Source organism: Rousettus aegyptiacus, unplaced genomic scaffold (genome assembly GCF_014176215.1).
Source record: "Rousettus aegyptiacus isolate mRouAeg1 unplaced genomic scaffold, mRouAeg1.p scaffold_m13_p_2, whole genome shotgun sequence".
Classification (NCBI taxonomy): domain Eukaryota; kingdom Metazoa; phylum Chordata; class Mammalia; order Chiroptera; family Pteropodidae; genus Rousettus; species Rousettus aegyptiacus.
In genome coordinates this window covers 90,251,930-90,266,551 of record NW_023416295.1, presented here as the reverse complement: position 1 = coordinate 90,266,551, position 14,622 = coordinate 90,251,930, and the positions used below count along the sequence as shown (strand labels likewise).

Sequence of the window (14,622 nt, the reverse complement as noted above, 5' to 3'; positions counted from 1 at the left end):
TTTTCTCAAAGCATTCAAAGGAATCAAGTACGATTTCATTAGGTCTTTGCTTACACTGCTGGATTTTAGTCCAGTCCATTTTCTGAGGGAAAATCTCAGGAATGGTGTGGTAAAGCCAGTGGGATAATTCCCTGTACTTCCCCTAGTTTGTTTCTCTCTTTTTGTTTTTGTTTTTGTTTTTTTTAATCCACCATAGGAGTTTCCCAGATAACCTTAACTTAGCTATTCTACTGCTTTGCTCTCAGAAACCAATAGGCATATAAGTTTAATAGGTCAGAATTGCCAAGATCATATATTCTAACAGTTAAATCAAATTCTTTTTTGAAACCAACAGGGTCATGGCAAGGATTGGGAAAATTTTTAGTTAGATTCCTTAATTCTGTTCTAGTCCAAGGACAGTAAGTAATTCCTGGTTCCCCTTTGCCTGAGACTGACTTTTCTCTAAAGGGAACTACCAGAATTTCTGTTTGTTTGTTTTTTTCCTGGTCTATTCTGGTTTGGCTCTTTATCAGTAGAAAGTGGTGCAGGGGAGAGGAAGGGGGAGGAGGGAGGGAAAGTCCTGACAAGGTAGCTTAGAAAGTAAAGGATATACTGGGGCAGTTGGAGAAAGGGTGAAGTGGAGCATTAGCGTTGAGCAGCTTAGGAAGCCTTCCTTAGTTAGACACTGTTTCTAAAATTACCTAATTCACTTCCTGGAGAGAAGAAAATTTATTTGTGCCTCATGTAGGGGCTTCTATTTTCCAATCAGGGTAAGCTTTCCATTCATTCAGTGTAATTTTATTAATTTGTTTTTTAATTCAGTGTAATTTTAGAGTTGACTTTTTCTAATTGTGCATACAGAAAAAGGATCAAAGGATCTTCATTTCAGCCATCTTAAGCTGAGATCTTTTTAAGTTAAGTCTCCCCATTTTTTGTATATACTTGCGAATAAAGGCTTTATACGAATTGTACAGAAAACCTGCGGGAGTATTAATGGGAGCCTGACCATCTTGGGGTTTGTTGGCCTTGGAGGCATGATTCTCCATGTTAGTTTTAGTTTTATATTGAGATCTGTAGAGTCTGAACAAAATTCTAGGGATATTACATGGTGGGTTGAAGTGTGATGCTTATGCGTTGAACTCCAAGGGGCTGTCACCTCTCCAGGTTTTTGAACCCTTTTACATGTCTTAATTTCTCCCCCTGGCTGCCGAATACAGCCATGAGGGCTCAGAGCACTGTTAACAGCCTTTATGTGCACCTCCCGGATGAGCCAAATATTAATTAATGTGGTGAATATTCCTACATGACCAACATGCCTGAGAGGAAATTTTCCTTAGGCACTTCCATGAAGATTCTTAGCTACCTAAGAATACCCAGGATTTGGGTTCATGGAGTAGGTGTCCTCTTCAGAGCTAAAGGAATTAAGTCTCTCATTTGACTTAGCAAAGATTCTGTTCAGGCTCTCAGTAAGCAATTCCAATTGAAAAGCCAAAATGAAAATCAACTGCCCATTTTCTCCTTTCCCTGGATTATCTCAACCCTATCCTTGAGTGCCACCTCGAGGATTTTCTAAGAACAGTTCAAATAAAGTCAGGAATCTGCTACTTAAAGCAGGGAGGTCTGGGATTCCAAGAGAAAACTCACCCAAGTTTACCCAATGTGGGGCACAGTGGGCCCCTGCTGGTACCTAGGCTGGGTCCAAGTTTGCCGGATGGTCCTGAGTGGGCTTCTTAGTAATCCTACTGGCTATGCCAAGTAAATGTCAATGAAAAATACATCCACACCTATAGAAGAATGTTATGAGTTTATTTGAGCCAAAGTTTGAGGGCTGATCCAGAAGTGAAATCTCAAATGATTGAGAAAATGCATTGGAGAATGGCAGCTTTGCAGTTTATTTTATGCATTTAGAAGCAAAGGAGAATGTGTCAAAGCAGGTTAAGGGAGAAAGCAAAGTGGGGAAATCTCTAGGACTGGATAAAAAGCGAAATGGAGAGGTACATACTTATTTTACATTGGTGGGGACAAGAGAGTTAACAGTTAACACTAACAGTAAGTAGAGGTGTTATTCGGGCACTAGATAACAGTGAGGGGTCTTGTGGTCTTGTGCTCCGGTGCATTTGTGTTCTGGTGCTGGCAGTTTTGCCTTTGAGGGGTCTGAAAAAGAAAATTACTCTGACATTTCAAAGGTAAGTTATCCTAGATGCATAAGAACAATGGACAGGGCTGCTAAAGGTAAAGACTGTCCTTTGCTAAGGAGGCTAAAGCCCTGGGAAGTGACTACTCACCATGACCTGCCCAATAAGGAATTTCTGATCAGGTCATCCTCTGTGATTACTCTTGTTCACTGAGCTTGTCAGGACTGCCAAGTAGCCCCTTGAGTTTGTCAGGTTTGCTACATAGCCCCTCTTTTACGTATATCAATGCTGTCTTATATGAAACAAACCACTGTAATGTTATATGTATTACACTAGATATCAAAAATGAAAATATAATGTGAAAAATTAATGTTTATTTATGGGTATAATGATTTATGCATTGATAATGAAGAAGCAGCAATATGATTGCTTTATGGAAGTATAGTGTAATTGATACAATTGCTTTATATCTGCCTGGACTGTACACTAATGAATGAATGAGTCATTATGAAATTTTTATTACATACAAGATTACAGTCATATTCATAGTATACTACTAGAAACATTGTTACATTTTTAAAAAATCCACTTACCTATGATGATAGGCTGATACACAGTTTCTCCAATTACAAGAGGCATACTGTGTGGTAATGTAATTATGAAGTTATTACTATAAAGTTATTATATTTTCACACAAAGACAGTCACACACATATACAGCAGATAAGTTAAAGTGCCTGGCATGATGATTATTTACTATTCATTAAGTGGAAGTGGATCATGGTAAAGGTCTTTATCCTCATTCTCTTCATGTTGAGGGAGAGAAGGGGTTGATCTTGCTTTCTTAGGGGTGGCAGAGGCAGAGGAGGTAGAGGAAGCGGAAGGGGTGGCAAAAGAGGCAGGTACACTCAGTGTAGTTTCTGCTATTTTTGCCTTTTCATTTCTTTAAAAGTGTTTCTATACAGTTTTCTTCTTCCACTATTAATTTTAGTTTCAGTGCCCGTTTCATAGAAGGGTCCATACTATAAAAGAAGTCAAAAGCATTCTTGAACTTTCAGAATGCTTCTGCCAGATTGTCTGATGTCAGTTTGTTTTCTGGCGCTGCTTCTTCTAGGTTGTCTTCCTCAATATCTGGCACTGGTTCAGAAGCACTCATCTACATCAAGTCATCTGTTAGTTCTTCTGATGTAGTGTCTATTAGATCCTGAATTCTTCAAGATCCATATCTTGAAACACTTCATCTCCACCTTGACTAGCTCTGTTGTAAGTCCTGTGAAGTCATTCGTAACATCTGGACACAGTTTTCTCTAGCAGGAATTTATTTTTTTTGAGCTTGATGGCTTTTGTGGATTTTTTAAAATAACGATGATGGCATTCTTTCAGGCTTTCAAAATGCTCTGACTATCGGGGTTCTCTTCCATAGCGTTGATAATCTTTTCCATGGAGTACTGTATGTAATGAGCCTTAAAGGTCCTTATGCCTCCCTGATCTAGAGGCTGAATTAGAGACTTTGTGTTTGGGGGCCTTTATTGTTGAGCTCCTGGGATTCTGGGTGGTCAGGGGTATTGCACAATATCAAAACAACTTTTTGATATTGTACAGACCCTCACTTGCAAGGTACTTCCTGACTTTGGGGACAAAGCATTGATGGAACCAATGCAGAAAAACTGTTCTCATTGTCCAGACCTTCTTGTTGTACAATCAAAAGACTGGCAGGTGGTGTCTATCTTTCCCCTTCAAGGCTCAGTGGTTAGCAGCTTTATAGACAAGGGTAGTCCTGATGATAAATGAGATCACTTTTGCACAGAACAATAGAGTTAGCCTATCCCTTCCTGCCTTAAATCCTGGTGCTTGTTTCTTTTCCTTACTAATAAATGTCCTTTAGCTTTTTCTCCTCAAAATAGGCACTGTAGTCTGTATTAGAAACATATTAAGGCAGATATTCCTCCTTAATTATTTTCTTAATGGTGTGTGGAAAATTGCCTGCTGCCTCTTGGTTGGTAGAATCTGCTTCTCCTGTTATTGTTATATTTTTTAAGTCAAACCTCTTTCTAAAATTAGGAAACCTAACTCAATAACAACAAAAAAACCCAAATGATCCAATCAAAAAATGAGCAGAGGACTTGAACAGACACTTCTCCCTAGAGTATGTACAAATGGCCAACAAATATTTGAAAGGATGCTCAACATCGCTAGCTATTAGGGAAAAACAAACCAAAACCACAATGAGATATCATCTCACACCTGTTAGAATAGCTATAATCAACAGGACAAGTAATAACAAATGTTGGAAAGGGTGTGGAGAAAAAAGAACCCTCATCCACTGCTGGTGGGACTGCAAATTGGTATAGCCGCTATAGAAAACAGTATGGAGGTTCCTCAAAAAACTAAGAATTGATCTACCATATGATCCAGGTATCCCTCTACCGGATATTTACCCCAAAGACTTGAAAACTTATATCCAAAAAGATATTTGCACACCAATGTTTATAGCAGCATTATTCACGGTGGCCAGGACATGGAAGCAATCGAGGTGTTCTGCAATAGGTGATTGGCTAAAGAAGTTGTGGTACATATATACAATGGGATAGTACTCAGCCATACGAAGAGACGAAATACAGCCATTTGTGACAACATGGATGGACCTCGAGATAATCATGCTAAGCAAAATAAGCCAGGCAGAAAAAGTTGAAAATCACATGATAACACTTAAATGTGGGATATAAATCTAAAAGCAACGAATGAACAGGACAAAGAAACAGAGACTCATGGACATGACATATATAAACTAGTGGTTACTAGTGGGGTGGGGAAGGAGAGAGAGGTATATGGTGTAGAGGGGATCAGATATAGGGTTTAGGGGGAGGGCGAAGTGGGTAAAGGGGATCAAATATATGGTAGCTGAAGGAAACTGGACTTTGGGTTGTAAACACAGAATAGAATATACAGATGTCAAATGATAATGTACACCTGAAAATTATATAATTGTACTAACCAATGTAACACCAATAAATTAATTAAAAATTTTAAAAAAATAAAATTAGGAAACCATATTTTGCTGTATATTTTGCATTAAATTCTCCAGCTTTATACACTTCACTTTCCTTTTGCTTACTTAAATAAGCAAATACTATGCCATATAATGACTTCACTTTTTCTGGAATCACATTAGAGCCATTAGGTATGCCTTTTTTATAGCAATCCTGCACCCACATAAAAGTTGCATTTTCAATATAAGATAAAAAGGTATTTAGCAAAAAAAGCAAGTTTTCCACATCTGCCAGCATAGTTGCAGCAGTGACTTCATAAATTTTTCTCTCTCTCTCTTTCTCTCCTAACAATGATCCTTACACTAGATTTATTTATCTTGAAATGGCAGGCAACTGAAGCTGCAGGCCTCAATCTATAGTACATAGTAAACAGTTCAACTTTTTTTGTAACGTCATAACTTTTCTCTACTTCTCAGGAGCACTTCCAGCATCACTAGTGACACTTCATATGTGTTCCATGGTGTTCTTTAAGGTTTATAGTGTTTCTCTAAACACAATGAAAAATATATGAGAAGTGCGAGAGATCACTTTTTACTGTGATAAATAGCTTACTGGAGGGACGAACTCCTCATGCAGAGATGAGTCACACGGCATTTAAGAGGATACTTACGACACTGAGTTCATCGCAATAGCAACGAGAGGTGGCTACTTAATTATTACAGTAGTGTAGTGTGTACTACAGTTAATTTTATGCAGTTATTATTACTTTTTTTACACTTTAACAGTAAGGCACATATATATTTATATTATGCGTTCACCTCCCATAGTTAGATTTATTTGATCCCCTTTACTCTACCTCCCTCCTTCCCCCAGCCCCTACCCTCTGGTACCACTAATCTTTAGTCCATGTCCATGAGTCTCTGTTTCTTTGTCCTGTTCATTCGTTGCTTTTAGATTTATATCCCACATTTAAGTGTTATCATGTGATTTTCAACTTTTTCTGCCTGGCTTATTTTGCTTAGCATGATTATCTCGAGGTCCATCCATGTTGTCACAAATGGCTGTATTTCGTCTCTTCGTATGGCTGAGTACTATCCCATTGTATATATGTACCACAACTTCTTTAGCCAATCACCTATTGCAGAACACCTCGATTGCTTCCATGTCCTGGCCACCGTGAATAATGCTGCTATAAACATCGGTGTGCAAATATCTTTTTGGATATAAGTTTTCAAGTCTTTGGGGTAAATATCCGGTAGAGGGATACCTGGATCATATGGTAGATCAATTCTTAGTTTTTTGAGGAACCTCCATACTGTTTTCCATAGCGGCTATACCAATTTGCAGTCCCACCAGCAGTGGATGAGGGTTCTTTTTTCTCCACACCCTTTCCAACATTTGTTATTACTTGTCCTGTTGATTATAGCTATTCTAACAGGTGTGAGATGATATCTCATTGTGGTTTTGGTTTGTTTTTCCCTAATAGCTAGCGATGTTGAGCATCCTTTCAAATATTTGTTGGCCATTTGTACATACTCTAGGGAGAAGTGTCTGTTCAGGTCCTCTGCCTATTTTGCAGTTATTATTTAATACTGCATTTTTTGTTAGTTTACATTTCTCTCAACTGCACATGGCACCATGTATAGTCTGTAAGTATTTGTGTGGATAAGTTTTGATAAATTTTAACTTTTACAATAGATTCATGTATATTTTATGATAGTGAATGATAAAGTAGACCAGTATCTACATATATTTTATGCATTCATGACATGCCTAACTTTTTCTTATTAACCTTTTCTGTATTTCTAGGCTACATAGTTTGAGTGCAAGTTCTTTCAAATTGTCACAAATCTCAAAAATTTTCAAACTATTTATTGAAAAACATCTGCATTTAGATGAACCCACACTTTTCAAACCCATGTTGTTCAAGGGTCAACTATATTTCTATATACTAGCAATGAAAAATCTAAAGGAAATTAAGAAAACAATTCCATTTGCAATTACATCAAAAAGAATAAAATACTTAGGAATAAACCATCTAAAAAAGTGTAAGACTGGTACACTGAAAATTACAAAACATTATTTAATGAAATTAAAGTAAATCTAAATAAATTGAAGGACAAACCCATGCTAATGGATTAGAAAATTCCTTTTTAGTTAAATTCACCCCCTGCCCCAACCATTCCCCAAACCTGGCAACCATTGTTTTTCATTTCTATAATTTTGTTATCTCAAGGATGTTATATGAATGAAATCATACAGTACGTAATATTTTAAGATGGGCTTTTTTTTGTCATTTGGCATAATGCTCTTGAGATATGTCCAATTTGTTGTGTGTATCAATAGATGATTCTTTTTATCCTGCCTCCTTATGTAACCTTTGAACATTTTTTAGAATTCCATTTTGATTAATCTGTAGTATTTTTGGTGTATCTCTTTGTATAGATTTTTTAGTGGTCGCTTTAAAAAGTTATTTATACTTAGGTACAGTCTACTAGTATTGACATTTTATCATTTCATGATAATGTTACAGGTCATTGAGGTTCTCTTTTTTTTTTTAGTTTACCCTTCTGTGTTCAGTTTGGTAGTTTCTATTCTTCTATCCTGGGATTTCCCAATCTGTCTGGTGGAAACAGGTATTATTCTTGGCTGTGCGTGAGTGCCAGGTACTGTTCCCTCACATTCTTTCAGGTGGTTCTTTCCTGGCCTGGAGCAGTTTCCTTAAATGCATGTGCTTATCAGTACTCATTTGAATACTTGAGGGAGACCCTCTAGAGATCTTTGGAGTTCTCTCTGTGCAGACTTCTCCTTTCTAGTATCCAGTTCTGTAAAGTCTAGCTGCCTCAGTCTCCTTGGACTTCCAGCTCTATCTGTTTAATTCAGGGAATCTGCTCAGTCTATCTGGATTCCTCTTCTCTGAGTGGAGGCCTCTTATAATTGCCCCTATAAGCTGGGGCAATTATAGGGTTCACTTGTTCATTTCCTGTCCTTTATGGATAACTGTACTTTATTGCCTGATGTTCAGTATCTTGAAAATAACCATTTTATATATTTTGTGTTATTTTATATATTTTGTCTGGTTCCTGCAATTTCATTTTGGTGGGGTACAAATGTCTTAGTAAGTTTTTCCTGTCTTAGAAAATTTTAAATGCAGTTTGCATTTTAGGTAAAAGCCACAGACTAAGCTGCCAGCCTCTTGCACTGTGTTCCTGCCAGCTGAGCTGACCCTCATAAAGGAGTTCCTGGAATCGTCTTCTAACCAGTGGGCTGAGATCTGTCCTGAGCAATTGGAAATACACAGCCATATTTTCACTTGCATCTGTACTGAACAATCAGAGCAGCTCCATAACAACCAGTCAGAATGCATGATTCCAACCAATCAGCCATTTGGACCAATCAAACTGTGCAAATTTGGATCCCTCATTTGCATAAAATTGGACCAATCAGGAACTAAGGCAGGAAATTTATAAAAGTGGGTCTCACCTGTGTCTCAGAGGAGTGCACTTGTGATTTCCACCAGGGGCTGCTTTTCCTGGTTTGCTAAGTCTTTACCTGAATAAAATTGCTCCTTTTAGGGCACTCCAGATTGGGGATTTCTTTTGGCATTAGACTGGGGTAACAACCTTTTGTCGACACCCTCATGCTTGGCACTTCACACTGATGAACTGGATCCTAATTAATAGATGTGTGGGTGGAACTGCAGCTTCTCTGGGTGGCGCCTGTTGGAGGCCTTGGTCCTCCCCATTGGTGGTCAGCCCTTTGCAAATGCACATTAATGGAGAAACATTAGTGCCTCCATTAAATGACTGTTCAAATGACTGTGTTTTGGGGATCCCCAGACCTGCCTCTCTTGGGGTGAATGGCAGACTAGTATATAACATAAAAATATGGAATATGTAAAATGTGTTTGAGCATGAATGAGTTTTTTAAACAGATTTCATTTTTAAAAGAATATTTTCCATTGTTTCTTCAAATTATAGATTTCTTAGGTGCAAAAAACTTTTTTTTTATTTATACAAATTCACTTCTGGAATAGATGTGCTGAGTAAAGTCATATTTGAGATGCAACAGGAGTATGATACTAATTCTACATTTAGGCTGCTCATCATATGGGTATTAAACTACCAAGAATGTTTAAAACAATGTTCATTTAATAAACATTTACTGAGTAACTTCTCTGAGTAGAGCCCTGTCTCTCAGTCCCCAGGAAGGAGCAGCGAACAAGGCAAGAGTCTGTTTTGGAGAGTTTACATTCCGGTGCATAGCTTATTCATAATACGAAGGCAGGTTATTTTAAACATGGCAATACAATAACTGGTTCCAACAAATAGTTGAGTGCCTGCTGTATATCTAGCGACCCCTCTGTTGGCCTCGTGTTGTATAAAAGTAAACAGCTCCAACCTCAAGGGATGTAAAATTTGATTGAAAAACTGTTATCCTCATACAAGTTGGATATACAGTGTCCATAGAGTATATGAATGCTGGCCCCTCCCCCAAGTAGTACAAGCTCAGGGAGACACCGGGATATTAGGTATAGCTCAGTGTGAATGGTGCCTCGGAGCTGTAGAGCTGGGCAGTCCTGATAAGCACTCTATGGTGTAAAGAAACAATCTGAAACTGCAGATGCAAAAGGATCACAATCATGTACAAAATAACTATGCACAAATAAGACTGGAAACGAAGTGTTGTCAGCATCCATCTTCGCTGGTGAAACTCAAGACAATTTTTCTTTCTTCTATTTCTGAGCATTTCCCAATACAATGAATATTTTTTATAGCAGAAGATAATAAAATAATTTAAAATAATATAATCTTGAGATTTTCCTCCTTTCAGGGAAAACAATTACTGCCAAGAAGGTATCTTAGTAACTGTGGGTTATTAAAAGTAGTTACATGTTTCTTTTTTCCATACCTTGTGGGGATTGTTTTTTTGGCACATGTACATGCTATAAATATCGGCTTCCCAGGGGCTCATGAACTCAGGTGTTTAGTAAATGCTCGTTTTAGTGGCTGCCAGATGAAGGCCACCCTTGCAGCTGCCCCTTTGCTGGCTTCTGTGGATTGGGAGGACAGCTGTCACTTCTTTTGTTCTGCAGTCCAGGGTCCCCAGCCCTGCAGGGGGATATGCTTTCAGTGGCCCGCCCAGTGGACTCATCCCCAGGGAGGCCGGCTTTTCCTTCCTGGTCTTCCTCTATCCTCTCCAGACCCTAATGAGCCTCCAACCCAACCTTCCAGTTCCTCCCAAGCCTCCTGCCCATGGAGAGATGACATTGGAATGCCTGGGTGTCCCTTGGTGGCTGGACACTTTCAGCTGCTGCTCAGTCCTTTTCCAAGTGCCACGCGGGCTGGGCAGCTGCTGTTTCCTCCAGAGAAGTTTCTGGCAGCGCTGAGGGAAGGAAACAGCAGAAGAAGGCGGAGTGGCGATTCAGCCCAGGAGGTAGACACTGCCTGGCGCCCAAGTGGTGCATTTTGCTCTCAGTATGTGCATGGGGCCTAGTCCCTGGTTCTTTCTGCCATCCTCTTCTGCCCTCTAAGGGATCATGCTGATGCTGCTAATGTTGGGGTCTGGGGACAGCCTCAGGGTGGTCTACCCTCCTGGCTTAGCCTTACACATCCTTAGTCAGGTGGCATGAGAGTGGCGGAAGGCCGCCTTGGCTGGTTGCTAGGACTTGTGCTGGTGAGACCAAATCTGGACAGATTGAGTCTAGGGGATGGTGGATGGGGGGTGGGGTGGGGAGAGCAGATCTTTATTTTGGACAGAGTTTGGAGATGCTCTGGCAGGAAGGTTGGTGGGTTGGTTGCTTTACTGGGAAAGAGGAAGCGGTACCTCACACATGGAGGAAAGACGTGCTTAGAGGCAGGGAGAGGCTGACAGCCCAGCAGGTGATGAGCTCTGTGGTCACTGTGCACAAGTGGTTTCTCATTGGATGACAAGGCCATGATGCTCTGAGGTACATCAATGTGGTGTTCTTGAATGTTTGCTGGGAGCTGTCCTCAGCCATGCCTGTTCCAAGGCCATCTTGTCCCAAACCTGTGCGTTGAGGCAAGCCTGTCCCAGAGCTGAGGTGAGACTGAAACGGCGTTTTCCTCTCCAAAGTCCAAGGCTAGGACAAATTTGGAAAGGAAAAATTGAACTGTGAAGCTTTTGGCCCAGCTCTGCCCTTAAGTGGACTAGACCCTCAGGAAAGGTTCTGTGTTCTTTGTAGACTACAAAAATTTCTGAGTCTCTTGTCATTTGTTCTTAAAGTGTGAAAAGAATTAGTAGATCATGATTCCACCAGCTCCTTTCACTTTGTGCCAGTGATCCAGGAAGTAAGGTCACTTTGTGCCGCTCAGATGGTATGTATAATAGCAGATCACTGTTCTCAGGGCATGCTCACATTTTAAAATAGAAAAATTTATTTGCAAACAGCAAATGTTTTTCTATCTGTGGGTTTCAGAGGTGGATGTAGTTCCTGCTATTCATTTCTTGGCCCAGGAAGCAAGATATCTCAAAGCAGTTGTAATATCTTCAGCCTCCATTCTGTTACCTCCACTCTCCCCTCTAGGGTGCTATGTGCTCTACTCTAGGAGCACTGTCTGCGTGAAGCATGGCGAGGGATACTCCAGAGAGTGGGTAATTGCAGGAGCCTGCCTCATCTCTCCAGCTGGGCTCGGGTCCTCTCACTCCCATAGACCTGCTTCTGACGTCCACTCCCCATCGGCCATTTCCCCCGTATTGTGCAAAAGGCTCCTCGGCTGTAACACATCCTCACCTGATCCACCACAGGCCCACTGTGCAGGAAAGCAAGAGAAACTGGGAGTCATCTGGACTCTTTGTAATCATGCCCACACCCACCATCAATACCCAAGTCAGACATTCAGCAAAGTTGAAAGAATTTTACCATGATGCTCAGATACCCACCACCTAGATTCTCCCATTGTTGTACTGTATTGTACAATTGTACTATACTCATCTATCCATTCCTTTACTCATCCATCAATCCATCTCGATATTTAAATTGTAGTTCAAAGTAAGTTACAGACATCAGTACCTTTCCACAGAAGGACTTTGGCATCCATATCATTAACTAGAGTACAATATTTGTTTACAGTTATTTTTCTTTTGAGGCAAAATTTATGTACAACGAAATGTATATGTCAAACCCCATGAGTTTTGACAAATGCATATATGTGTGAACCAAACCCCTATTAAGCTACAGAATATTCACTTCCAAAAGTTCCCTCATGCCCCTGCCCAGAAAATCCCTGCCCCCCTATTGCCACCCCAATATTCAATTAACCATCCAGAAGGGCAGTAGATTCCTGGCGCACAACCTCCAGCACGCATGTTTCTCTGCATCCACGATTGTGGAAAGCATGTCCCCCTAAATAAGTGGATGAACCAAGAAATCATACATCCCTTATGCTTCATCAACCATCAAATTACAATTAAACAGAAACAGCTAAGACACAATTGCAAAAAGAACCAACACCTGCAAACCCCATAAGTTTCATGATAGGAGCTTCTTAGGAACCAGGGCCTTTTCCAAGCTTCTCTCCACAGATGTAACTCTTGCTCTGCATGTTACTGTCAACTCAGCCTTCCAAACCCCACTGTTCGTTTACTTTATCTGTGCGTTACTTCCGGAGAGTCTTTGTTTATTGCCAGGTCTAGAAGTCCTATGGTGTTCAGTCAGTTAACATATCAAGCTGCCTGGCTCTGTCCCCACCCACAGTGTGACATTTGAGCTGCTTCCAATCTCAAGCTCCATACCACCACCCTTAGGGAGAGTGAGGGTTTTGTTTTGTTTAATAATTTTCTCAGAATAGATTCCCAAAATTGTTTTCTATTACCGGGTCACTTTAATGGCTTTTCTCTAGCTTATCAATTAGCGCTTTATCATAGAAAGGTGTTAACCTAAAAATAAAGGTCTTTCAAAGTGTGAGGCAAACAAATGTTTACCTGAGATCAAGGAATAGCTATTTGTGAAGCGTTAATTCAGGTAGAAGCCCAAATAGTTTTTCCATTAAGAGACAAAGGCAATGGGTATTTATGAGAGGGGGAAGGGGAATAATTACTTGGAGAGAAGGAAGGCATTTCTGTTGGTGCAGATAAGCTACCATGGTGACACTAATACTAAACCATGTTTTTAATTTGCAGTCCAGTAATCATAATTTTGTTATCTTTGCAAACAGCTTTTTGAGACACAAGGTGGCTTTAGTCCCATTCCGAAGGTTGTTTTGTCCTTTTTTTTTTTTTTTTTTTAACATTCCAAAGGCTTTCCACATAAGAGGTACAAAGGAGTTCCTGCGGATTTAAAGTGGCTCGCGTTTATGTTATTGTTTACATGGAGTGCGTGATTCTCCACCCACCACCCGCGCATGCTCTTGTCATCATAAGGTTCCTTTTGCCAGGTGAAGGCCTTGCTCAAGGATTTGGGTGAAATGTTATTCCCTGGGAGGGTTACTGACCTGGTACCTAAGTATGCAGAGTCAAGCTCAACTCAAAGGGACGCCCCACTACCTTGGCCTCCCTGGGGTGGGCGGTGGACTGCGTGGACAGCGGGTACCCAGCGCCCTAGGAGAAAGTCGGTACCCAGAAACGTCTGAGGAATGTGATCTCCTGTCCTGCCCTGGCCGCAGTGGGAAGTCCGGGCTTGCAGGCCAGTAGCGGTGGTCTCAGCGTGGTACCTCTGTCGTTCCCATTCTCCCCCGCGAAGTGTCCCGTTCCCAGCCGCAGGGACAGCGAAGGGCAGCGCTGGGCGGGGCGTTTATTTTAACTTCATTCCCTTTAAAAGGAAAGCTATGCGGGGAATTCAGGCGGCGGCAAGCGAAGCCCGAGGGAGGCCGTGACCCGCACGCCGGCTCGGAGCCTCGCGGTCCCGGAGCGGGGTTTGGGCCTGCGCCGGCCCCCGCACGTCCCCGCGGCCGCCCCGCCCAGCCCCCGCGTCCCGAGCCCGCGGCGCGGCGGGCGGAGCCGCACTCGGCCTGCTTCGGGCGGCGCCCTGCTGTCCACACCCTGCGGAGCGCGCTCGGCAGCGGCGGCTCGGGGCGTCTGAGGCGACCGGGCTCAGCGTGCGGCCACCATGACGGGAAGGTAACGGCCCCATCTGCGCGCCCCACGGAGAGCGTCGTCCGGGCGGGACGAATCCCCGCCGCGCCCCGCCGGGCCCCTCAGCCTCGCGGGCGCCCTGGGCGGCAGCTCTTGGCAGGACTGGGGGTATCCCCGCCACCCACCGACGCGGGGCAGCGGCCGGTGAAGCTTCTGCTCGCCTCCCAGCCTCGCTCCAAGAGATGGCTCGGAGGGGCCAGCGCACCTGCCCAAGGTCTTACACTAGCTAAATGGCGAAGCGCTGAAACCCAGACCGTGGGCTTCGTCAGCCTTGCTGACCCCCAGCTGTGCGGTCCTGGGGGAGCCCCGCCCCCGCCCCCGCCCCCACAGCCGTGTCTCCTCCGTCAGCCCGGAGTGGTGAAAACGTTAACATGGGTGAAGGATCCGTGTGGGGGCCCGGCCAGAGCTGGGCCCTAGCCAGGGCTG

The 14,622-nt window shown here is 42.2% G+C and overlaps 1 protein-coding gene across 4 annotated transcripts in view; it reads left to right on the top strand.

Annotated features, from left to right (window-relative positions):
• The window catches only part of LIMS2 (LIM zinc finger domain containing 2), a 77,305-nt gene that overhangs the window by 24,338 nt on the left and 38,345 nt on the right, over positions 1-14,622 (top strand). The window contains exon 1 of one of the 4 annotated variants that reach the window (XM_016157058.2): positions 10,335-10,539. The exons of 2 other annotated variants lie outside the window; for them this stretch is intronic. Coding sequence is in view for 1 of the 2 variants with exons in the window: in XM_016157055.2 (XP_016012541.1) it covers positions 14,171-14,181 (11 nt within the window). In the remaining variant the exon portion in view is untranslated. Of the gene's footprint in view, positions 1-10,334; positions 10,540-14,042; positions 14,182-14,622 lie in introns of those variants that run through there. One more of the 4 variants, XM_016157055.2, reaches the window with a different exon arrangement.